This window comes from Nannobrachium achirus, assembly GCF_963921795.1.
Source record: "Nannobrachium achirus genome assembly, chromosome: 15".
NCBI classification, from domain to species: domain Eukaryota; kingdom Metazoa; phylum Chordata; class Actinopteri; order Myctophiformes; family Myctophidae; genus Nannobrachium; species Nannobrachium achirus.
This window is the reverse complement of record NC_137822.1, coordinates 51715658-51741346: the sequence shown is the minus strand read 5'-3', so window position 1 is coordinate 51741346 and position 25689 is coordinate 51715658. Positions and strand designations below refer to the sequence as shown.

General features: G+C 43.4%; 1 protein-coding gene across 1 annotated transcript in view; it reads right to left on the bottom strand.

Moving 5' to 3' along the window:
* Positions 1-3023: 3023 nt before the first annotated feature.
* Positions 3024-25689, bottom strand: part of LOC308300032 (limbic system-associated membrane protein-like) — a gene marked incomplete at both ends in the record, with an annotated part of 209104 nt that continues 186438 nt past the window's right edge. The window contains 4 exons of the mRNA XM_080743801.1: positions 3024-3121; positions 4094-4242; positions 8023-8143; positions 10576-10707. Of these exons, the coding sequence (XP_080599927.1) occupies positions 3024-3121; positions 4094-4242; positions 8023-8143; positions 10576-10707 (500 nt within the window). The remainder of the gene's footprint in view (positions 3122-4093; positions 4243-8022; positions 8144-10575; positions 10708-25689) is intronic.

Sequence of the window (25689 nt, the reverse complement as noted above, 5' to 3'; positions counted from 1 at the left end):
AACAAACACATTGCAGGATAATTGAAGCTTTTCCTACAGCTGCGATGTTGGTGAGTTCAACCTTGTTTAATGCAATCAGATAGCTTTTTTCTGTATGGGCTGCCTTCTTTCATGAATTGGGTACAAAAGGACCCCGATGCAAACAAGCCTTACTGTAAGTAGTGCTACTGTGTGTAAAGAGAAGTCTGCACAACTGTAGATTTTATTTAAAAAAAGGCGTTGCTCTGTCATAGCTGTGGTGTGTGTGTGTGTGTGTGTGTGTGTGTGTGTGTGTGTGTGTGTGTGTGTGTGTGTGTGTGCACGCATGAGTGCGTGTGCGCGCGCGTGCGTCTGTGTGCTTGCATGCTTGCGCGTGTGCATGTGTTTGAATTGATTAAAAACTGTATAGCAGTTTGCATAGGAAAAACACAGTTCAGATACAAGGTGAACTACTAGGATTTAAACCCAATAAAACACTATGGCTTGCTTACATCGGGGTCCTTTGTACTCAATTCATTGAGACATTAAATGACAAATACACCAATACTATGCAAAACATCATATAACAGTCAGAAATCAGAAAAAAAGAAAAGAAAAAAAAACATGTACAGTAAACAGGAAGGGGGGTTAAGGGTATGCTTTGTCTTTGTCTTGTTACAGGCGGCAGTTTCAAGTTGCAGTCATCTGTAAGTGTTCTTTCAGAGCGTTTTTAAAGGATGATAGTATCTCACTTGCTGCGTGATTGTTTGATTGAAATACAGTTGTTAATGTTATCTCTTTGTGTGTGCAGGGGTGGAATGGTTGGCCGACTATACTATATATATATACTATACTATATATAAGTGGGCCTGTGGGCCAAAGAAATATCCATTTTAGGATAGTTACAGTAATGTTTGGGCTGGGTTTAGTGCAGTGTTTCTCAACCTTTTTTCTGCATGGGCACACCTTTCATGTCCCAAGAATCCATGGGCACACCAACATAATACGGGGGTGTAAATATCGTCACTGTCGGGAAGAAACCTCGTGTCTCCAAGTTTCAAATATGTACGTTTCTTCGCAAAACAAAGCCCTGCTTCATCATACAAGGCTGTCGCACAACAGTAGTGAAAACAGCAGATCTACAAGCACACAACGTTGTGTGCTTGTAGATCGGCAGTTTTCACTAGTTTAAATCATTTTTAAAATGATAAATAAAATACTGTCTTTCAAGCAGTTTCAAGGGGCACAAATGACCCTTCTCAGGGGCACACCAAAGGTCCCCAGGCACAGTGGTTGAGAAACACTGGCTTAGTGGACTAAGGGAGAGGGCCAATCCTTCAGTAGCACCGGTCCACAGAGCAGAGAGACATCGCATGCTTGTCTATCTGAATACTAGCCTAGTAGCCCAATCACAGGCTACTGTGGCCCAGGAGTCCCACCAAAACATTCGCTGTCAAATTAAGCCACGACGCATCGCGTGTGGGCTTGTAGATCCTCTATGTTCTTCTATGCCAGGGCCGAATTTACTTCCCAGTCCGGCCCTGTGTGTGTGTGTGTGTGTGTGTGTGTGTGTGTGTGTGTGCGCGTGCGTGCGTGCGTGCGTGCGTGCGTGCGTGCGTGCGCGTGTGTGTTTGTGTGTGTGTGTGTGTGTGTGTGTCAGAGTGAGTGAGAGATATGTGTTAAATAACAGGGGTCTTCTGCAACCATCTTAATAGGTGAACATTCGCTTGAGCTTGAGCTTGTAGATCTGCTATTTTCTATGGAGAGATTTGGTTTAGAGGGGATACTTGGTCGCATGTGCGTGTGTGCGTGTGTGCGTGCGACGCGCGTGCGTGCGTGCGTGCGTGCGTGCGTGCGTGTGTGTGTGTGTGTGTGTGTTATAAATTACATACATCCAGACAAATGTAAACAATTACAGGGAAAATAAGTGCCAAAACTTGGCTTACTATACAGTTGGAGATTTGTTGATCCATCAATAGAGGAAGAAAAGGATTGGAGCTGTGGTTGACAATTCATTACAATTTCAAACACGCATCTCTGAAAAAATTTAATTAATTTACATAAATAATTATGTAAATTTATTTACATAAATATTTACATAAATAATTATTTATACCATTATACAAATCCTTGGTGAGATCTCATCTTGAATTTGCAAGGTCAGTCTGGTGTCCTTACAAAATCAATGATTGTATGTGGGTTACGGATGTATTTGTGGGGTGGTGCGTAGTACGTTGTGAATTGTGAATATGAATATCACACGTTTTTTAAATAAAATATTTATATCGTGTTGAGTCTGGCATAGAAGATTGCATCCTGCGCCAGACATTTTTCAATAAACTTCAATAAATAAACAGTGTGAAACTGACATAACATTAACATAAATAAATGTATAAGTCTACATTCCCCAAAAGGCCCCAAAGATTGCTGAAATTGTCCTTTTGACGGTTCATTATAAATGAATGGAACACTTTACTGACCCCTCCTCACTGACAGCTAACCATTCATATTTGTCTGGATTTTAGAATTAGCGGCTGAGCTGACACCTCAGCTCCCACTATCACCTGGTTCCATCATTTATTGTAGTGTAGTAACGTTGCTTGTCTCCTTTTTTTTCTGGGCATATGTTGTACATTTTGCCAAATACAGTACTTGTTGCCTGCATTTTATGGTGATTCCATCTTGCTATTCACTGTCAAACAAGTCTTTGTTGTTAGTTCCACTCAGTGGGAGCCAGGAGTACTTCGCCAAGGTTCCTTTGCTGATCGTTCCTGGCTCGGGAGGATTTATAAAACCACACGATAAAACTCACTCGGGAGGCTCGGTCAATCGTCTTAGTTGAATTCTCAGACCAGAAGCCGTAATAAAACACATCCCCCTGGCAATAAACAATTACTGACCAGAAGGGTCAGTATTGAAAAGCAGAGGCAGAACAAATAGAACCCTATATAGGGTTTAAGTGGTTTATAGAACCATTCAAATAAATGGTTCTTTCAAGAACCTTGGTCTGAAAGGTTCTCTCTTCAATAGTGGTTCTTCTATGGAGGAGGAGGAGGAGGTCGGTATTAACACTTGAAGAAAAGGCAGACGATGCAGCTGAACAGAAGCCACAGTGAGTGAGATACACAAGCAGAGCCGCTGATGTCTCCACTTGTTCCTGGTCCTGGAGAGAGAGAGAGGGAGGGAGAGAGGGAGGGGTGAGTGAAGGAGGGAGGGGTGAGAGAGAATGGGGGAGAAAGAGAGAAGTGGGAAATAAATTGAGATAAGTGTTACGGTAGGTGAGAAATTGGACATAAATGAACACAGACGAAATAGTTGAACACTAAGCGTTTAATTGTTCATGGGGGTTGTCAGCGGGGTAAACTAACGAGGGTCCTGTCAGCAGAGACAGCCGCTAGGACATCTGGTGGCGGCGTCGGCAACTGACGAGGGCTGTGGTGGGTCGTCGACAGTTACGCCTAATGAGGGCACAGTGGGTGCAGGCAAGTCATTGGAGGAGACAGTTCAGGCTCAGGAAAGACGTTGGTTAGGCCAGCCAACGACAGCTTGGGTTGGACAGGCCGAATGTCAGCAGAGATTCGGGGAATACTGACAAAGCATATCACTGGGTGGTACTGGGTAGCGAGGGGCCCTGGACACTGGGAAGCGAGGGTTCCCTTGGCAGGCCCCCGGTTCCCCACTCTGCCAAACGAGATGGAGGGTGAAGAGTGGAGAGATGGGACAGATTCAGGAAACATAGGAACAGAATGGGTAGGTAGCGGGCTAGTGGGTGCAGGACTGGCATGGCTGGGGGTTCACAAACCCAACCCTAAAGGGCTGGCATGCAGACTGGCATTGAGAGACAGAGGGGGGGGGGGGGGGGGGGCTTTAAGTAAATTATACAACTGTTTTGTATCATAGTGAGATGGAATTCTGGTCGTGAACATTTTGAAGACTTTCATATGTGCTTGTGCAAAGCTTCGGTTCATGAGGTGTGAGGGACGTCTGGTGGCCATTATGAAGTACTGACTGTAATTTGCTGAACAATATTGCTGGTACCAGCATCAATACAGCATGGAATTGCAGGCAAAATCTTTATCCAACAATAACAACATGGGTCTGAAAGGCTAAGTCTCATCTTAGTAGAGTAACTTACTATAGAGGTAGAGACTGGCACTCTGGATGCCCAGTCTGTTAGTGGCCACGCAGGTGTAGTTCCCATAATCCTCCTGGGTGACATTGGCGATGGTCAGGACGGAGGAGGTACCGAGGGTCTGGATGTTGATGGCCTGACTGTTGGATATTCTGGGGGCGAGAGAGAAAGAGAGAGAAAGGGAGACAACACACACACACACACACACACACACACACACACACACACACACACACACACACACACACACACACAGGGAAGGGAGGAAACAGTAAAGAAAAATCACACCCGTGTGAACTGAGCGGTGGTTTACCCACCCCCTCCCCCCTTCCCCCCGTGTGTGTGTGTGTGCGTGTGCGTGTGCGTGTGTGTGTGTGCCTGGCCTGGCCTGGCCTGGCCTGAAAACAGCGCCCCTCCCTTAACATGTGTGGTCATAAAAGGTACTACACCACAGGCTTCAGGCTACATACAGACCCACCCACCCACATACAAACATACACACGGCCACGCTATGGAGACGGTGTGACCACCGCTCAAAAACATCTGGATTTGAAGAAGGGCAGCCAGAGTTTATGCTGACACACAGTACACTGACATGCACTAGCCTGAGTCGAGGAATTAGCATAAAAAGGAAAATGCGTAGCGTAGGGGGTTGGCAGAGAGATAAAGTGGCACAGGCCTTCCCTGTATAAATGGTGCATTTATACAGTGCCTTTATCCAGGGCGCTTTACTGAGATACATTACATTCACCCATTCACACACACACACATTCACACACAGATGGCGGAGGAAACCCTTTCAAGGCACCAACCTGCTCACCGGGAGCAACTAGGGGTTCAGAGTCTTGCTCAAGGACTCTTCGACACCAACTCTGGGGTAGCGCGGGATTGAACTTTGGAACCCTTTCGGGAACCTGGGACATCATGAGGATGAGTACAGTCGAACAGGAAGAGTGTGTATGTAAGTGTAGAGGAAGAGAGCGAGAGAGTGTACGTACATGCAGTGGAAGAGAGTGTGTACGTACGGGTATGTATGTGCATGTGTGTTTTTGTAAAGGAGGATAACTGTGCCGCTTTGCCATCCCTGGATGATAAGGCCAGGAGCAGATCTCTTCAAGGGTACTATTAAACAGGCCTGTAGAGCCGTCTGACAGACCCAGATACAGACAGGACCTACACACACAGGCCTCGGAGCAAAAAACTATTTTTATTAGGCTTTGTAGAGGAATACAAAGCTGGATACAGGTCAGCAGCGATACATCGCCCTTGTTTTTTTAGGTAAAGTTCCCCCAGATAAATAATCAGCAAGCTGGATCTCTGGTGCAGATGTGGAATATTTGCACTTTTCCAATACGATTTGTTTTGGGGTGACTTGCTTTTTTGCTTATGACTTCTTGGCACAGCAAAAAACTTGATCAAGCAGTCACTATAGATCTTCTTTTTTGTGTGTGTTATGGATTATGATGATATTTATATACATGAATGCCCCAGAATCACATCATCTTTGTACATTAGACACAAAATGTCATGCTGCTTTTGTAACAAACTGTTCATCCCTCACATGTGATTGTGTGTTGCATGTGTCAGGATTAAGATGACAGTCACATATTTGTTTGTTTGTATACAAAGCTGTGCTGGGGCAGCTACCAACATACAAAAGCTCATTACTCGTTCATGTGCACAACAAGAGAACACAACATTATATCTCATATCATTCATGTTCCTACTGTGAGAACTGAATTTGGGGAATATGCTTTCAGCTTTTTCCCCCCTCAATAATATACTTCACACAGTCGTTGTCAAAGCTCACAGCCAGAGGGCAGCGTTGACCTACTGAATAACCTTTATGGTCAGCCTCTTCTATTGAGAGACAACCTCCAGCCCCAGTTTGAAATGATTTGAGATGATTCAAACCCTCTGTTGAATGGAGGCAAAATGAAGTGTTGCACTCTGGGTCAAACATAGTGACTGGCAGGTGAATGGGGAAAGAGCATCAGACTGTGTTTGAGGGGAAGCAACTGAAGTACATCATACTTGATCATAGCAGAGATTTGCAGAGAATGTTAGAGAGGCAGGGGCTGAAATTTCTAAAAGGGCCTTTTGGTGAAAATATTGAAAATAGCAGACCTCCAAGCTCACAATGTGTCACGCTGCGATGCGTTGTGAGCTTGGAGGAAGTCTATTTTTGGTGCTAGTCTAGATACCAGACTGAATTAAGCACACAGAGAGGGCAATTCTTTCAACATATAAAGATGCTGCATTCAAGTTCAGGAGAGTTTGGACAAGGCAATTCTAGTGCTGCCTTCAGGTATGGCATGGAAAGAGGGCATTTGCATTTCTTTCACCGTAGTAAAACCTCATTCATGGTCTGGAGAAGCTTTATTTGCCGATACCGATATTGATTGGCACACGGCGCCTCGCACCATGAGGCTTGAAGATCATCTATTTTCATTAGTTTTGTGCGACTGTCTTGTGTGATGAAGCAGGGCTTTACTTTACGAACAAGAAAATACAAATTTGAAACTTAATTGGAGATACAAGGTTTCTGCCCGACAGTGATGTTATGAGTCATGTATGATGATGAAAGGAATCACACATGGGAGTAGGGGGAGAGCAATTGAAAGCAGTCGGCAGCTGTGTGACAATGTGACGGTGATCAAACACACGCACGGCGACCTTCACACGTGTCTGTCTGTCACGTTGCTAGCTAATCTCTCAAGACAGATTGAGAGCTCCACAGCTCAATCTGTTGGCAACTCCCACTACAATGTGTGGAGTTATTAGGAATGAAAACAAGAGGGGGGCTGAAGGAGAGTGAACGGGCCGACAGATCGGTCTCTACACGGGTGGGAATTGTGTTTCTTTCTTCAGCCTCAGCAGCAGTGCCATTAAAAACTTTCCTTTCCCTTTAAATCAGTGGTTCTCAACCTTTTCAGGTTGCGATCCCCAAAATAATCATATTTGAACTGGGGACCCTCCCACCCGGACAAGCACTAGGGGTTGAGGCATTGCATTTAGTATACACGGTTCTATTGTGAAAATAGCAGATCTACGTGCTCACAACGCCTCGCAACACAATTTCTGCCTCTAAGATTTGACAATTTAACCAATATTAACGGTGTCATTTTAGAGGTATTAAAAAGTCCTCAAATTGTCACTTTAGAAATGTGAAGATACCCTCTATCTTAAACTTCTTGTTGGTTTGTTTACTGTTGAGTGAGAAAACAATGTTGCATAATTAATCATCTGGGGACCCCCCCAGAATAATTTGGGGACCCCTCTGGAGGTCCCGACCCACAGGTTTAGAACCACTGCTTTAAATGACCTGGCCAGTGAGTTGGGGACAAGAGCAGCAATCTGCAGGGTTATTACATGACAAGTATTGAAAAGGAGGACTGGCTTTGCCTCTGAATGTTGCCATTCCATTATGTCTCGTTTAAACTGCTTCCATTCCCACCAGCATGCCGGCGGGGACATTCTGTAGCGTACTTATATTGTACTATTTCCCATATAGAGAACATTTACAGTCACTTTCCACTCTCATTAAGTGACAAGTGATATCATTGCAGAATTAAATTATCTCCATATTTCAACTTTTTTATGTTTAGTTTGTTTCAATAAATGTCAAACAAGAGTGTTGCACTCTTGCAAAACAGCTGATCTGTACAATCTACAGTAGGCCCTACTCTTTCTCTCTCTCACGTACGCACGCACGTACGCACGCACGCACGCACGCACGCACGCACGCACGCACACACAGAGTATACTGTAGATGATAATTCATATTTTGTATCCATACAGTAGGCCTATAGATAATAATCTTATACATACGGTGTTAGAGAGGACATATGTCTAACAAGTCTGTTTTTCCATTGCTCTTTTTTCTTTGTGCGTGTGCGTGCGAGCGCGCGTGTGTGTGCGTGTGGTTGTACCTCTTGTCGTCTCTGTACCATTCAAACTCTGGCGTTGGCACAGCGGTGGCGTCACATCGCAGCATGCCCATGCGTCCCACCTGGCTCTCTGTGCTTTGAGTCTTCTGTATGGTGGGAGGATCTAAACACAGTCACAGGAGAAACATCATTTTGTATGTGTTTGTGAATAAATTTTCTCCATTGACTTGAATGGGAGAATATAAAAATGAAAACTTTCCCAAATAACTGACATCTGATGACTGACATCATAGATGTCTGACGCATAGACTACATGAGATTGACACAGTGTGTCCATATAGGGACATTCCAAAATATGGGCTTAATAGTGATGACATCAGGGATCTTCATATATGGGAATAAAAGGGACAAGGAAGCCATGTCTTGGCCAGATGGCCAAGACATGGCGCGACCTCACCCTTTAGAGCGAGGTCGCTTGTCGCCCTGAGGCGTCTTACTAGTGTACCGATGTCTCTGGTTGACATTGGCACATTTCACTCAGGTTTTTTCATCTCACTCATGTCACTTTGGCTGCTGACCTCACTCAGCAATGAAATACAAATTAAATAAACAAAAATTAAATTAAAACAATTCACAGGAGGCAAGCAGTTATCACCCCATGATGTGCACTGCAATGTAGTTTCAAATGCACTACATTGCAGATGCTTTTTTGAGAGTAAAAAACGAAAAAAAGAAGAAGACATGCATGACACGCATGATCTGGGCAGATTCCCCAGGAAATGTGCCAATGTGAACCAGAGACATCGGTACCTACAGTATAGTGCACATGCAGTCTGTTTCTCCTTTGCTCTTTTCAGAAAGGAGAACAAAGAGTGTCATCCACTGTCACGTTTCATGCTAATGTGCGATTAAGGCTGTAATAATAGGGTAGGGAGTGATTAAATGGATTATTCATTATCACACATTGCTGGTGAAGTCATCAGATTTAAATGGATGTGACAAAAGATTGATTTAACAGGAGGCCAGGGGCCTGGCAGGAGCTAGTGAGAGGAAAGTGATGAAATAAGTGATGCTTCTTATGAAATGTATTCACTGGGCACAATTCACATTCTATATACATTTATATCCTAGCCCAGGGGTTCACAAACTTTTTTGTCTCAAGGCACCCCGTAAATATTTTTTTAATCTGAAGCACCCCTACATTATAATTTTGGAAACCTGTATGTCCAAAACCATTCGTTTTGTATTTATCATCTATAAAATGTACCAACAGCCGATCTACAAGCACACAACGCCGCGTTGTGGGCAAAAGACGTACACATTTGAAACTTGGAGATACAAGGTTTCTGCCCGACAGTGACGATATTTTAGTGATTGTGTTGCGAGGAAAACGTTGCGATAATAGCCATTTTGGTTAGAACTGACTGAAAATAACTTTGTACTTCAAGTTTAAAAGTATACTAAATAATATTTTTTCAAGTGTCCAAATAAATTCCAAATATTATCAAATGATCTCGCGGCACCCCTGGACTGCTGTCACGGCACCCCAGGGTGCCCCGTCACCCACTTTGAAAACCCCTGTCCTAGCCTATGGTTTGTGTACAGTACAATGTAGTTATTATTAGTCACATTATTTTTATTGGTTCAATGAATGAATAGCCCCAGACAACAATAATCTCAGAATGAAATAGCTGCGACCGTCAGGGAGCATTTAGTATCAAAAATGTCCGTCTGTCAGTCACGCTAATCAACAACTGCTCAGCCAGCTGTGTCCGCTCTGCTAGCGAGAGATCACGTTGCCACTGGAGGAGAGGCAAGATGGCGGCGCCCACTGGCTCAATAACAACAACTTCTCTCAACCTCCTGTAACTTTGTCCAATGACAAGAAAAAGTCATGAAATATATGTCGTGACAACTTGGAAAGGTAAGTCAAAATAGGAAAATAGCTGTTACTCCAATTATTTAAAGTTATACCATGTAACTTTTTTTATAAAACAAATCTTAAAATTGTCCTAACTGTTAAATCGCTAAAGTTTTAGAACACCCACTCCGTTATTTTCAGCTTCAAAAGCCTTCTCTTTATATGCTTTCTATGAGCCGTGAGGGGGGTAGAATTTCGCGGAAAAATTACGTCATCTGCATCATCTGTATACGTTGTGTATACGTTGGCCAATCACATCGCGGATCATACACACATGATACACTACCGGCCAATCACAGCGTATCTGCCGTATCTTCAGGAAGTAGCTTCCCTCAGCTACAGTGTTTACCATGGTGAAGGATTCTTAACCTCTTAATACCCAAATCCTGGCCAGAAAATTACGTTCTACCCCTCCACGGATTCGTATCGTCGCGGTGGTTTGCGGCGCCGCTCCAGTGGTCCGCGGCGGTGGTCCGCGGCGACTCCGGGCGAAAAACGGCCGAAAAAAGCAATACCGCTACTGACCACTAGTTTAGCAACTTACACAGTATAGCTTTAAATGTGTCGCATTAAAAGCTCTGGCGGTCGCTACTCGACCTTAGGGAGTGTTACTTGTTTTTCTGCTATCCATCCATCCATCCATCCATCCATTCATCCATGGTGTCATGTCTTACAGTTAACGATCAGGTTGACATATTTGACGTCGGGCGCGGCCACACCGTTGCTGGCCTTGCACTCGTAGCGTCCCGCCTGGCTCCTCATGACACCTGTGATGTCCAGGTACTCCTCGCCATCCAACGGCTCGGCTGCACAAAGAGGGAGACATCCAACCAGAGAGGAGGAGAGGTGAGACCAGAGAGAGAGAGAGAGAGAGAGAGAGAGAGAGAGAGAGAGAGAGAGAGAGAGAGAGAGAGAGAGAGAGAGAGTGAAAGGCGAGAGGGACAACACAGAGACGATGTATCACCACAAAGGAAAGGTGAGAAGAGAGGAGAGATGAAGAGATGAAAAACATCCACTATTTTCACTATTTGTCCGAAAAGAGAAAATGTTTGAACATGTTTGGCTTTAATGCCACGTTGAAAGTGGTTATGGTCAAATATAATAAAACGCTTCGCTAAATTATAACACTTGTCACATATGACGATGAAGTTTGATTAATCTGCGAAAACAACTCTGAGTTAATTCAACTCAAATAACTGAATTTGAGGTTGAATGTGAACACTAGGGGGTGGAAAATTGCAACTTTTCGTGCTTATTTGTCTCATTCAGCGCTCTCTTAATGTCCTGTTCAGCTGTTTCCTCTGTGTGTGTGTGTGTGTGTGTGTGTGTGTGCGTGTGTGCGTGCGTGCGTGCGTGCGTGCGTGCGTGCGTGCGTGCGTGCGTGCTTGCGTGCGTGCATGTGTGTGTGTGCGCGCACGGACGTGCATAGACGCGTGTAGGTTTGTGTGTGTATGTGTGGTGCAGCAGTCCCAGCTCCACTTCACCTTTCTCCATTTCTGTTCCGAATCTCACCATCTCTCTCTCGCTGTGATTTCTGTATTGTTTTACTTCCTCTTCTCATTTCATATTCCTGGGGAGCAACTTTCCATTCTGTGGGCTTCTATCACCAGTCCTCAGTATCTATTCTCCATGTAGTCTGGGTGTGAAGGCTGTGAAAAGCTCATTCTCTCGACAGTGGGATGAGCATTACTCACTCGGTTTCCCGCCCACCTGTTCCCAGACGCTCGTTGCAGTTACAAATCCACGATTCCTCAACTGCAAATGATTTGTATCAAGCATAAAACCCCCCCCTGCAGTTCGGATTTCGCTCCAACCATTCAACTGAAACGGCAAACTGTTATCTTCTGGAAGGCGTTAAGTCACGGTTGGATAAAGGTGGCATAGTGGGGGCGGTATTTCTGGACCTCAAAAAGGCCTTTGACACTGTAGACCATCAGGTACTCTTATCAAAGCTTTCTTTTTTTAATTTCTCTACCGAATCAGTCAAATGGATGAACTCATATTTAACAAATAGGAAGCAAAGTGTCCGTGTTGGTAAATCTCAGTCAACATATCTTAACTGTAACATTGGAGTTCCTCAGGGATCGATACTTGGCCCTCTCTTGTTTAGTTTGTATATTAATGATCTGCCTTCCGTCTGTCCAACTGTCCACATACAAATGTATGCCGATGACACAGTTCTTTATGCACAAGCTGAAAACAAACAACTAGCTGCAGATAAACTGAATGCAGCCATGGTCCACGTATCTGACTGGCTGAGGAACTCCTGTTTACATTTAAACACAAGTAAAACTGTTTGCATGTTTTTGTCACGCAACTCCACAGAACCTGATCCTGACATTGTTGTCAGAGGAAACCGCATCCAGGTAGTTACAGAATTTAAATATCTTGGAATCATACTAGACTCACATTTAACATTCATAAAACATGTCAAAAAGGTAACCAATACAATTAAATTCAATTTAAATAATTTCAGGCACATAAGACCATATCTCACAACAGATGCAGCTAAACTCTTCATGCACGCAATGATTTTTTCACACATATCATACTGCTTCACAACCTGGTCTCAGACCAATATAACAACCATGAAACCTATTGAATCACTCTACAAACAGACGTTAAAAACACTCGATCAAAAGCCCAACCGTTACCACCATTGCCATATAGTACAAAAATATAATTTATTTAACTTTGAAAGCTTTAGGCATTTTATGGATTCCTGTCTTGTGTTCAAGGTTCTCAATGGGCTTGCACCTCCACCACTGAAACAGTTCATAAAACGTTGTGAAAGTGGTGACAGAACAACAAGGGATACAACCAGAGGGGACTGTGAGGTACCATCCAGGCAGAGCGTGTTTGGTAACACAGTTCTCTCTGTTAGAGCCTCCAATATATGGAACAGTCTCCCGACTGAAGTAAGACAGTCCTCCAACTATCTGACCTTCAAGTTCAACCTCAAGAGGTGGCTTAAATCAAATCAAATTTGTAATCATGAGTAATTATCTGCTCCATCTGTTACTGGAGTTGCTCATAATTGGCTAGTACTAGTCCCTTTAACAATTTACTATTTTACTATTACTATTTTATTATTACTATTTACTATTACTATTTACTATTACTATTTACTATTACTATTTACTAAAATGTTACTGTTGTCGGCTCTGGCCGTAAGAGGTGGCTTAGAGCAAGTCAAACTTACAATCATGGGTAACTATCGGCTCCATCTGTCACTGGAGTCACTCAACTTGCTATAAGTATGTCCCCTTAATGTTGTACTGTACTGTTTTGTTTTGTTATGTTTTGTTTTGTACCGTATTGTATGTATAGTATGTTTTGTAAGGATAACCTTCACTTTTGTACAGCCTGCCCAGGGACTACAGATGGAAATTAGCTCATGGCTATATCTGGCATATTTACATTGATGTTGAAAAACTGACATGTTGATCAATGTGCTTTGTCCCTGACAAATAAATAAATAAATAAATAAATAAAATAAACAAGGCATGTCTGTTGTTTAAGAAAGCAGAGCAAAAAAAACTAAAACCCATAAGGAAAACAAGACTTTGCAGGTGGTGTCAATTAGAATCAAAAGTTATCTGCACAAATGTCAAGGAAAACGTTTCATTATAGTGCAGGAAAATACCACAGGGGCTAAGGCATACTGCAGGGTTCCCCAATAGGCACCCCGCGGGCCATTTGCGGCCCGCAGGGGCTACTTTCTGGCCCACACCAACCCCAGTAATAATGGCGGTATAAGAGCAGCAACAACACTAGTATATCGTCGTAGTCGGGTGGAAATCTCGTATCTCCAAATTTGTAAGTTCTTTCGCAAATCATACAAGGCTGTCGCACAAAAGTAGTGAAAATAGCAGATCTACAAATTTGTAGATCGTCTGTTTTCACTAGTTAAAATCATTTTTAAAATGATAAATGCAAAATGAATGGTTTTGGACATACAAGATTTTCACCCTACAACAACGATATCTGAACTGTCGCTGGAGTAGCAGGAACGCCACCGTTGCCCCCTGCAATGTTGTGGCCCTCGGCTTGGTACCCTAGACATAATTCGGCCCTTGGGGAAAACTAATTGGGGAACCCTGGCATACTGTATATATGTAGCAAGCTAATAGTTTAACAAGCTGACATGTTAATTAGCCATGCACACAGCACCTCTCTCACCTCCTTAAAGGTGATACATTTATGTCATTGTTTATGTCCCAAAAACGTTTTTCAAAAGGTTTGAGGCTAAATTACCACTCCTGAATAGAGAGCCTCTCATTTTTGAATGGCTCTCAGAGCATTTTCAGCTGCAGTACCACCTTTGGCCTGAACGCCACCCCCCCCCCCCAAAAAAAAATCTTTTTGAAAAAAAAAATCTGGACAGCCTGTTTTGAGAACCCGTGGGATGCTTTTAACCTCCACCTTCCCAAAACAGAGAAAGACACAACGGTCTGAAATGGGACTTTGTGAGGATAGAAGGTGCTAGTGGGACCCCAAAAAAGGTTTTAAAATAGGAAAAGTGAATTTTCATGGTGTATCACCTTTAACAATTTCTCTGCCATTTTAAACATAGCTGTAGTAAGCAGCTGCCAAATTGTCCTTACCTTTTAGCGTGGGCACGCGCACGCATCGTGCACAATCTGTGCGCGACTCATCTAGTAGACGTGTAGACTCGGTGACAAGCTTTCGAATACAAAAAACCCCATTGAAAAAGACATATCCGTTGCCACGCTGTATTCCTGCTTATCCGCCAGTGTTTACATGAAAAAACATTGAAAAAAAGCCAGGCATGCGCTATGGTAACACGTGGACACGTTCGCGCACAAAACGCACGATATGTGCGGGGATCATAATCCAGGCGTGTAGAGACTGGATCAAAGTTTCCAAACGCAAAAATCCGATTGAAAAACGAGCGTTCCATCGCCGAGTAGCTTCCACTTCTGTTACACAGTAAACCAATGGAGGCGGGACTATGGCCCAGGCTCAGACTGGATACGGAAAGCTGGATCCGGTCCAGACCGGAAATGACCGGATACAGTTAGGGGGGCGGGCCTAAAGAGCCAGAATCAGCGAAAATCTGCGCTAATACTTTTAATCCTTTCATAATGATTAAAGCTAATTAAACTTTACGGGCTCTACGGGCATGGCAGCGCGGTACAGCGGGAAATCTACGGTTTCTACGGGGATCGCGAGGCATGAGTTAAGACAACATTTTTTACAACAAGGGTTCATATTTTAGATTGTAATTAGAGAAAAGAAAAGTTGTTTTCTTTTAGATCCTTATAACATCATATAAATGGCGGTAAAAGGGTTAACTTCTAACTTATACTCCACTACATCTCAGTGGCAAAGGTTCTTTGCTCTACACGTTCTACAGCACCACAGGGAGTGCCGTGCCTGGCCTCGAGTCGGTCAGATATACGGTTGTCCAGAACCACCGCAAAAGGCCGCCAGTGGACCTAATGAGCATAAGTCCCCACACCTGTCAAATTTCCAGGCTCTGCCTGAGCCAATTGATTGCCATGACAACCTACTGTAAGTTTGATTTGGCAAATTCCAGCACCTGCCATTTGATTAGTACTCAGTACACTTTTCACAGTAGTCAGTTTGAACTCTTCACACATTCTCTACAGACGTTGACATGCCATTTAAAAGTTAGCCTCGCGTAACCAGGCTTACAGTTCTCATCTGCGAAGAGAAAATATGAAGGAGAGACCTTTCTAGGAGGTTAAGAGCTACAATCTATTTAGTTTTTTCGCTGGGGAATGTAAACAGACCCGCACCGCATGACGTAACTTACGTTAAACGCAGCACTTCCGCTAGAAATCTTGTAAACAACCGGAAGGCATATTGTGGCCAGGGTGTTTAAAAGTAGCGTAAGTGATTTCACTTTTCAGTTTCAGTTTTCATGTAGGTGACAGGCGGGGGCCTTCCTCCAATCAAGATCCAAGTGGGGGCTCGACCATGATTGGAGGAAGGCCTGTCACCCAACAATTTTGGTGGAGCAACTGAAACTGTTTTTTGTTTTCTCTTCACAGGGGATAAGGCTATAGTCCAAATATGGACCAAACACTCTATAGCAGGGGTTCCCAAACTTTTTTGTCTCAGGGCAACCTATGAATATTTTTTTAATCCGAGGCTACATTATAATTTTCACTCCCAGCACCTTAAATGTATAGAATATCGTCGCTGTCGGGTGGAAACCTTGTATGTCCAAAACCTTTCTTTTTGTATTTATCATCTAAAATGTACTAAACCAGTGAGGCGTTGTGTGCTTGTAGATCTGCTGTTTCTGCCTGACAGTGACGATATTTTAGTGATTATGTTGCGAGGAAAATGTTGAGATAATAGCCATTTTGGTTAGAACTGACAAAAATAACTTTGTACTTCAAGTTTAAAATGATACTAAATATTTCTTCAAGTGTCCAAATAAATTCCAAATATTCTCAAATGATCTTGCGGCACCCCTGGACTGCCGTCGCGGCACCCCAGGGTGCCCCGTCACCCACTTTGAAAACCCCTGCTCTATAGTAACTAGTACTATCAGAACATAGACCCATTTTGTTATTATTTGAATTAAATGAAATCACTTACCCTACTTTTAACAGGGTGGAGCATGCTTTCTCTATTTTCACTATTCCCAACTTGCATCGCTCCCAAGCAGGCTGGTGCCCGCCGGGCAAAGGTCCAGTATATGTATGGGTGTAGGAAACATTGAGGGTGAACGATATCAGGGTTTGGAAGGCGAATAATGTAAACCGACACATTTCAGTGAATGCCCGCAGGACAGTGATTTACACTTTGTGTCAACAACAACAACAAGTCGCTTTGCATGTCAACTAGAAGCTTTGCACGCATAGGAAAACATCGAAATGGTTGGTTCTGCATTTCTCATACACACAAACACACATGAACACATACACATATAGACATGTGTCTGATGATGAGCTGGGGGGGGGGGAGAGAGAGAGAGAGAGAGAGAGAGAGAGAGAGAGAGAGAGAGGAGAGAGAGAGAGAGAGAGAGAGAGAGAGAGAGAGAGAGAGAGAAAGAAAGAGAGAGAGAGAGAGAGAGAGAGAGAGAGAGAGACAGACAGACAGACAGACAGAGAGAGAGTCACTCAGTCTGTCTGTCTGTCTGTCTGTCTGTCTGTCTGTCTGTCTGTCTGTCTGTCTGTCTGTCTGTCTGTCTGTGTCTCTCTCTCTCTCTCTCTCTCTCTCTCTCTCTCTCTCTCTCTCTCCATCAACTTAGCTTTCCTGATGAGAGAGAATGAGAGAGAGAGAGAGAGAGAGAGAGAGAGTCTGAATCACAGACTTCCGTAGCTGGCAGCAGGATGATGTCATTTGCATTTGGCTCATGCATCATTCATTGGCATCACTTTAGCACAATGCAAAACATTTATTTAGTAAATGCTAATTTATGTTAAGCAGCTGATTCGGGGGACTTTAGAGTCGAGTGTAGCACAGAGGGCCCACGCAACATTTATTTGATTTAGTCAAATTCATGAATGTGAAAGAATGTGTGTGCGTGAGTGCGTGTGTGTGTCCGTGCGTGTGTGCGTGTTTCTATGTGTTAAAGGGATATTGCAATTAAAATGTCAGTCGGTCAGATCAGTTCTCCAAAAATATCTATAAATAAACAAATCCTCATATTTGGATTCATGATGACATCAATATAATCCAGTAGAGAACACCCCTGTATACCGCCCCCCTGTGGGTCAAGTACAGGAAGGCAAGCATGTATAAACTTCCCCAGCAAACACGTCAGGACCTGGACCAATCAGTGATGCATCGATTGGGGCCACAACCCATATGATATGGGGATGATCTTGACGTCATTACGAGGAAATAATATATACGTAAATGCTACTAAGAAACAGCGTCATATGGACTTTTATTTTATTGTTATTGTTTTATTTGAAATGTTAGTTGAAATATGAGCATATAAGTTATATTCTGACACATATCTCTAGTTATGACATTTATCTTGCCTAGAATATCACCTGATTTCAATCAACATAAATCCAGTCAAACAAAAAAGGTCCATATGTCGTCCTGGTAATGACGTCAAGATCATCCCCATATGGGCTGTGGTCTGGCTAATCGAGACGTCACTGATTGGTCCAGGTTGCTCGTAATGATTTCACGCATATACTGTACAAAGGAGAAAACCAAGGAGGAGCAGTGCACGTGAGTTGTTCTGTAACACTTTTCATGCACTTCAAGTTCTGAGAAACGTGATGTACAAATCGTCGTTATTGGGTGGAAACCTTGTACTGGTCCAAAACAGTTTGTTTTGTATTTATCATTTTTAAAATGATTTAAACTTTTGAAAACAGCCGATCTACAAGCACACAAAGCCTCACACCTCTGAGTCAACACAAATAAAATTGATTGGTCGATTGGATATCTCAACATTTTGTAGGCTACTTTTAATGTTGGTCCTTTTTTTATGCCAACACTTTCATAATTTTACTCAAGTACATTTTGAATTCCAGACTTTTACTTATTGTATGTATTTCTATATTGCAGTATTGCTACTTTTACTTAGGTAAAATATGTGAGTACTTTTTCCACCACTGGTGGGAACTAACGATACACTGCACCAGAGGTTCTCAACCTTTTCAGGCCGCGACCCCCAAAAGAATCATATTTTAACTGGGGATCCCCCCACCCTGACAAGTACTAAGAGTTGAGGCATTAAATTTTGTATAACACAGTTCTATCGCCTCGCAACCGCCTTTAATATTTGACAATTTAGCCAATATTTAATTTGTCATTTTAGAGGTATTAAAAAGTCCTTAAAGTCCTTAAATTGTCACTTTAGAAATGTGCAGACACCCTTCTATACACTTAAACTTTATGTTGGTTTTGTTTACTGTTGAGGGAGAGAAAACAATGTTACACATTAGGTAAATCATCTGGGGACCCCCCCACCACTGCACTAGACACAACAGCAGCGCTCCCAAAGGGCACCGACCAAGTTCCTTGTAATGGAAACATGTCGTGTTTACCTCCTGTATCATCTCACAATCCTTTTTGTGTGTTCAGCAACAAACATACCAGTGGAGCAGATCCTCCACTGTTCGCCAGTCAGAAGGACAAAGGGAGCGTTTCCTTTGCGCCGGCTGTGCGCTCGTTCACGCTTTATCAGCCGCTGCCACCGCTGACAGCACTGAAACAACACAAGCAGGGGCGTCACAAGGGTGGGGGGGAAGTGGGACTGAGTTACTAGGGCCCAAGGTGGAGGGGCCTTAATCATTTTATACTTAGCTATTGAAAAATAGCAGATCTACAAGCTCACAGCGCGGCACCGAGTGCCGCGCTGCGAGCTTGTAGATCTGCTATTTTTTGAAAAGTCATGAAAATATGTACAAATCTTTGAATATATGTATTTTTTCAAGGGAACATTACATTTTGTAACTAAAATTTTGCTTCTGGGGGCCGTGGGTACCAGGAACGAAATATTTTGAGATGGGAGTCCGTGGCCAAATACATATAATTTTGGGGGTCCTTCACGTGAAAAGGTTTGAGCACCACTGACATAGAAACATACAGTACTGTATATATACAGTATATATATTTTAAAACCTTAGGATTAGAAATATTCAAAGACACGATTTAAAAAAAAATAGCAGATCTACAAGCTCGCAGCGCGGCGCTCGGTGCCGCGCTGCGAGCTTGTAGATCTGCTATTTTTTTTTTTTTTTTTTCAATAGTTAAAGTACCCCAGGGCCCAGAATTTGGTGCGACACCCCTGAACACAAGTGTCAGAGCCGGAGGCAGACAGGTGTTTATTTGATGCTCCTTGAGCTAAAGAAGAAAGATATGCACAGTGGAGCTCAGCACAGACGTCTGCTCTGAACATGAAAGAAACACTGTCAATCCTCTCTCTCTCTCCGTCACCATGTCTCTCTCTACTATGGGACCATAATGGGGTATGCAGCTGCCATACCCTGGGTCCAGGGGGGGGAATAAAAGTTACTACAGTAAAATATAAATCCATGAATGTCTCTTTGTCTATCTGTTCTGGTTTTTATTATGTTGTTAAATTACAGTAAAATAACTACAAATGCAAAATTGAACAAAATGGTCACTTTAAGAAGGTATTATAATTATATTCTCCAAACTTGTATTCTCCCCATCTTGACAGAATGGTATTATTCCCAGGTTCCGCAGGTCAGCTGCACAGGTGAAATTCATTATTGGTAATTGTGTCACGTTTACTAACATGCCAAGTTTAGCTGCACTTGAACAACCGTTCCAGGCTGCCTTGTCCAGACTGTATCAAGTATGTTATTTCCAGGTCCGTTTTACCAATTATAGAGGGTTTAAGTGGTACCAGATATGCAGCTCGGCAAATAAAAGGTGAATTGATCCCAGTGCATGACAAAGGATAATTTTAATACATTTAAATCTCCACGATACGATTATTGTGAGTGTTTCTTTATCACGATAAACGATTTTAACGATTAGCGTTCCATCCCGACTCTCTACCCACACACCCCTCTGCAATGTGTGAAGTAACCCCCCCCCCCCCCTCGCGCATATATTTGATCATACTGAAAAATCCACCCACAATCGCCCCCCCCCCCCCCCCCCCCCCCCTCGCAAGTACATACACATTTGTATGGAGTACTGAAGTCAGGACGTCCCCAGTTCAGCCTCTGAGTTGCAGAGGTTTTTCTCTATAAAATAATAACATTGGTTCATCTTAAAATTGTCTCATATAAGCATTGTGGTCCAAAAATAAACAAAATGTCTCCGAGGTATTGTCGGGGAGGCGACTCTGTATAGTTTTTTGGTCATGTTTTTTTTTTTAAATGTTTTGAAATAATAATAATTGAAAACCAAATATGGGAAACAAAACATTAAGGGACCCATACACATGTGTCCACGACCCACAAATGGGTCCCAACCCTGTGTTTGGGAACCACACTAGCCTGCAGGGGAACTTCCTCTTGGCCGGGGGGATATATTAGGCTTTTGGTGATCGCAGGCAGAGGGTCTGAGCCACTCCTGCTATACATACAAAAAAACTATTTCTATTTCTCCACTATACTTCTGGGGAAGGTTGGCCTTCACAAGTATGGTAATACAAGTACACGTGCCTGCCTGCCTGCCTGCCTGCCTGCATGCCTGCCTGCGTACGTGTGTGCACCTACACACGCGATGGGGCGGGCCAACAACACACAATCCGCATGTCCTTCATTGTTCTCATATTGATCTTTAGGTAAGAAGCTTTACACCGGTCAATACAATCATATATGACCTTATCATGATCACACCCATCATAATGAAGCGGATACAATCATATATGTCCGTGTCCGTGTCCGTGTCCGTGTCCGTGTGTGTGTGTGTGTGTGTGTGTGTGTGTGTGTGTGTGTGTGTGTGTGTGTGTGTATTAAACATGGAGAGAGAGAGAGAGAGAGAGAGAGAGAGAGAGAGAGAGAGAGAGAGAGAGAGAAGATAGTGTACTTTAAGGTGAACATGTTTTCCTCTGCGTATTCACACATTATTTGTCCCTGCCGTTTAACACAAAACACAATGTGATCAGCATCCAGCCTGCATGTGCAGTTTCTTAAAACACAACGTTCTCTCTCTCTTTTTAATCACTCAAACCAGACTATGGAAACAGTGGAGTCTTGCTTGGGTCCTGACCAGACTGGCGAGCAGAGAGCCAAAGAGAGATTTCAGCACCAAGGACAGTTCCGGCTCACCTGATTGAAGGAGACGTGCTGAGCTTATCCACTACAAATAACCAAAATAGAGCTTAATAGATTAATGTACTGTATGTTTTGTAATAATAATAATCACATCTACAAATCTACTAAAGCTTTGAAAAAATCACAGTGGAGTAAAAGGAACATTTGCCTCAGATATAGATTTAGTGGAGTTGTAAGTTTAAAGTACAAAAATGAAATACTGTACTTAAAGTATTTACTTAAATACAGTACTTGAGGAAATATAGTATAACATACTATTTTCCTCTACAGCAAGCCACTGGTGCTCTGATTGTATTGACTTTGTCAAACAGCATCTTGCTTGCATTGTCCATATTCTCCTCTGGTAATAGAGTAACGAAGTCATGATGTCACTCGCTCAAACCCCCTGGTTCTCTGAAGTAATTTCTCTATGGAGTCATCTGAAAATCGTCTCATATTGTGGTCCAAAAATAAACAAACGGTCTCTGCGATATTGTCGGGGTGGTGGCTCTGTATGGTTTGTGATAGCCAGTCAGTAATATTTGATACTGTCTGTTTCTGGTGAAAATGTAACTAATTCGATGACAGAAGATGGTGATCTTCCACAGCAAAAGTTCTGAATCTTTGGATAGTTCTTCATTCCAACTTCCTGAAAGACACAAAGACACTGCTAGGATTTCTAAAAGCAATATATTCACGCCACATTGTGAGCTTGTAGATCGGCTAATTTCACTATACTTCTTAAACATTTGTTTTCTAATTCATGGAATTTCTTTGATTGTCTCCACCTGCCGAAGGCAGGGATAGATTATGTTTTCACCTCCGTCCGTCAGTCCGCGTGTCCATCCGTCCGCGTGTCCATCCGTCCGCGTGTCCGTCCGTCCGTCCACAAAGTATGTTACCAGCTAATCTCCGGAGGCGTTGGCCCGGTCGCTGCCAAACTGAACACACACACTCCCTGGATGCCAATTCAGAACCTCTGCCCCACATTTTTCACATGGGCCTGTTCTAGCTTCACCAGGAGGCCAATTTGTGCAAAACCACCTTTTGGCCAGTACTCCTACAGATTTTGTCCAAAAATCATGCAAATCGTAGACAGAAAAAAGTAGACAGTATCTCTACAGTCATGTGATCGACATGGATCTGTCTGATTGTCCACATTCCATCCTGATTGGCTGAGATTGGCTTTCAAAGTTTGTAAGATTGTTCAGTTTTGAACAAAATGCCTCAAATCACCAAAACAGCGTGAAATTTTTGTGAAATTGTAAACGCACATTCCCACTAGGTAGAGGAAGAAATGCCACTTCAAACTTCTCAAATCAGCCTCATGGTGGCGCTATAACAGGCCGCCTGGCCTGGTGGAGACCTGTGCTCGGAAGAGCACTGCTTCTAGTTTCTTCAAGAAATTATTGCAAAATACCATTGCATTTAGTTTTTAATTCATATATATATATTTCTTTTTTTTGGGGGGGGAATGTTTTGAAATAACAATTAAAAAAATTTAAATTTAGGAAACTAAAAATTAAGGGACCCACAAAAATGTGTCCATGACCCACAAATGGGTGACGACCCAGTGGTTGGGAACCAGTGCTTTACAACACTGGTTATCATGCACAAATTGCACACATTACACATACTGCTACTGACTGCATCCAGAAGCCGGTAAATGTGCCATCCACTCTCCATGCTCTGCCTGTCCATCTGCCATCAACAAAACACACATGGCAATTATCATCTCATTCATTATATTCACACTACAAAGGCGGGGGACACCACTGAAACCTGGTGACATGTCATAATCAATGTGACACCTTGAGAAAAACCCTCTTAATCCCTCTAGAGCAGGGGTCTTCAACAGGGGGTCCGGGACCCCTAGGGGGTCCTCAAAGTTACTACAGGGGGGCATACAATGGACGCAGACAGACAGATACAGATATCTCCATATGGGCATAAATGGACACAGGCAAACAGATGGTCAAAACGGGTCCTATGACAACAGGTCTAATTGGGTTTGCATTAAAGTGTGGGGTATTCATTCCCCGAGTAGGCCAGTCCCCGACTAGATGTGGCCGAGCTTCTAGTAGTGCTTGTAATTTAAAAAAATAGGTCACAGGGTAAATGTTTGAGGCAGAGAGAGAGAGAGAGAGAGAGAGAGAGAGAGAGAGAGAGAGAGAGCAGGCCGTCAGGCATCATTATGTGTCTCAGCAGTCCCCATCCCTTCACATCCCATCCCCATCTCTGAGGACATTTTGTCTTAGCTCCAGATGATGTTCTGCAGACCAATTATACGTATAATATATATCAGGTACCGTAGGTAAAAGTGCTCATCCTGAGCGCTGATTGGCTAGCCTAGAGTCGAGCCGGACACTTCTGAGGACTAGAGGGGCGGATACACTTTGCGCTGGAATCCAACGCCCGTTCCCGATTGGTTCACCACCACCAAGCTATACGTGCCCGCCTCCCCTCCCCCCCAACCTGACCCCCTCTGCTCCCCTCCTCCTCCCCTCCCCAGGCTTGTCTGCACATCGGCAATATCTATCTATTAACTAGAAATACTGTTCCTACGAAACAGTGTGGGCTCGCTCGTGACTATATTCTACAGCGTGCTAACTGTCATGTGAAGCTAAACCAATACTCCAGCTAAAACCACTCCCAGATGTTTTTTCCGCCAATTTCCAATTGCACCTCATTGGCTAAGGGCCCTGCATTTGTACTGTCGCGGCAAAACTTGATAAATAAATAATAATAAATAACTCCCGTGTGTGTGCGTGCATGCGTGCGTGTCTGCGCTGACGTCATCCAATGAGAAAACCCTTGGGAAAACACAGTGACGTCATCCAATGGGAAAACCCTTGAACAAATAGAGAGTGACGTCATCAATCGGGTGATGACGTCATCATCACCATGAAAGCAAATGAGGGACCAGCAGTCTTGGAGACGTCCACAATAAGTGCGACCTGATATAAACGTAGAGGGTGATGTCATAATATTGAGGCATACAGTATATAAGGGCCATGAGAGGGGCTGTCTATGCCCGTAGCAGCCTATACCAGATGGGCATAAAGGGGCATAAACAGGCTATGTCCGATAGCTTGAGGATTGGTGGATTGATGAGATTCACATGACACTTTAACCAGACTATAAGTGGGCCAATTTCCATGATTGGTCAGGATTCACTGAAAACCCGTGGGCGTAAACCTCGCGCAATCCTCGAATTCTAGAGTATTATAAAATCACCGAACGCGAGGATACATACAAAATCACTGAACGAAGTTTTCAAGGGTTTTCCCATTGGATGACGTAAATACATGTTTTTTTTCTTCTTTTTTTTCAAGGGTTTTCCCATCGGATGACGTAAGTGAGGACACACACTGGATAAAAAAATCACCAAACGCAGTACTTGCGTGCTACGCTGGCGCAAGTAAATACCATACAACGTCAAATTCACTAAATCGCAACTGTGTGTGCAAATCGGTGTTGTTAGGAATGATGTCAATGGTTTGTGTTTTGTGTGACATCTGACCAAAGCTCTGGTCATATGATCTGAAGCAGCTTTTAAACATGACATTTAGTCTGCGTACGACCAAGATAAATTGTTTAAGAACCGAGTGTTCTGTGAGAGTCAGAGAGGCAGGGATTGAGACATAGACAACTAGAGGGGGAGAAAGAGACTGACAGAAAATATATTAAAAACAAATCTTTCCAGCCTGCAAGAAGAGACAAGGAACGCATTCTTTTCACAGTCCAAATAGCAGCAGCGGTGACCATGGGCCAATCTTCCAAGAACGCAGACGTCTCCTGTTCTGATTTACCGGGCGCCTTCACGTCTCAGGTCCTCCTCCATGAAGACATGAAGGGGAGCCACAACAACTTCTACTGTCAAATGATGACAGATGGACAGCTCCCCTCATCTTCCTGTCGGACAATCTCCAGCTGTGTAACCAGCCAGAAACGAGGAGACACAGACCAAACAAGATCTTGCGAGGACTTCAACTCAGCCGGGAGAAGTAAAGACACATTTGATGACTTGCACAGGAAAGAAAACCTCATGTGTGATAAGGGTTTCTTGAGGTATAAACACCA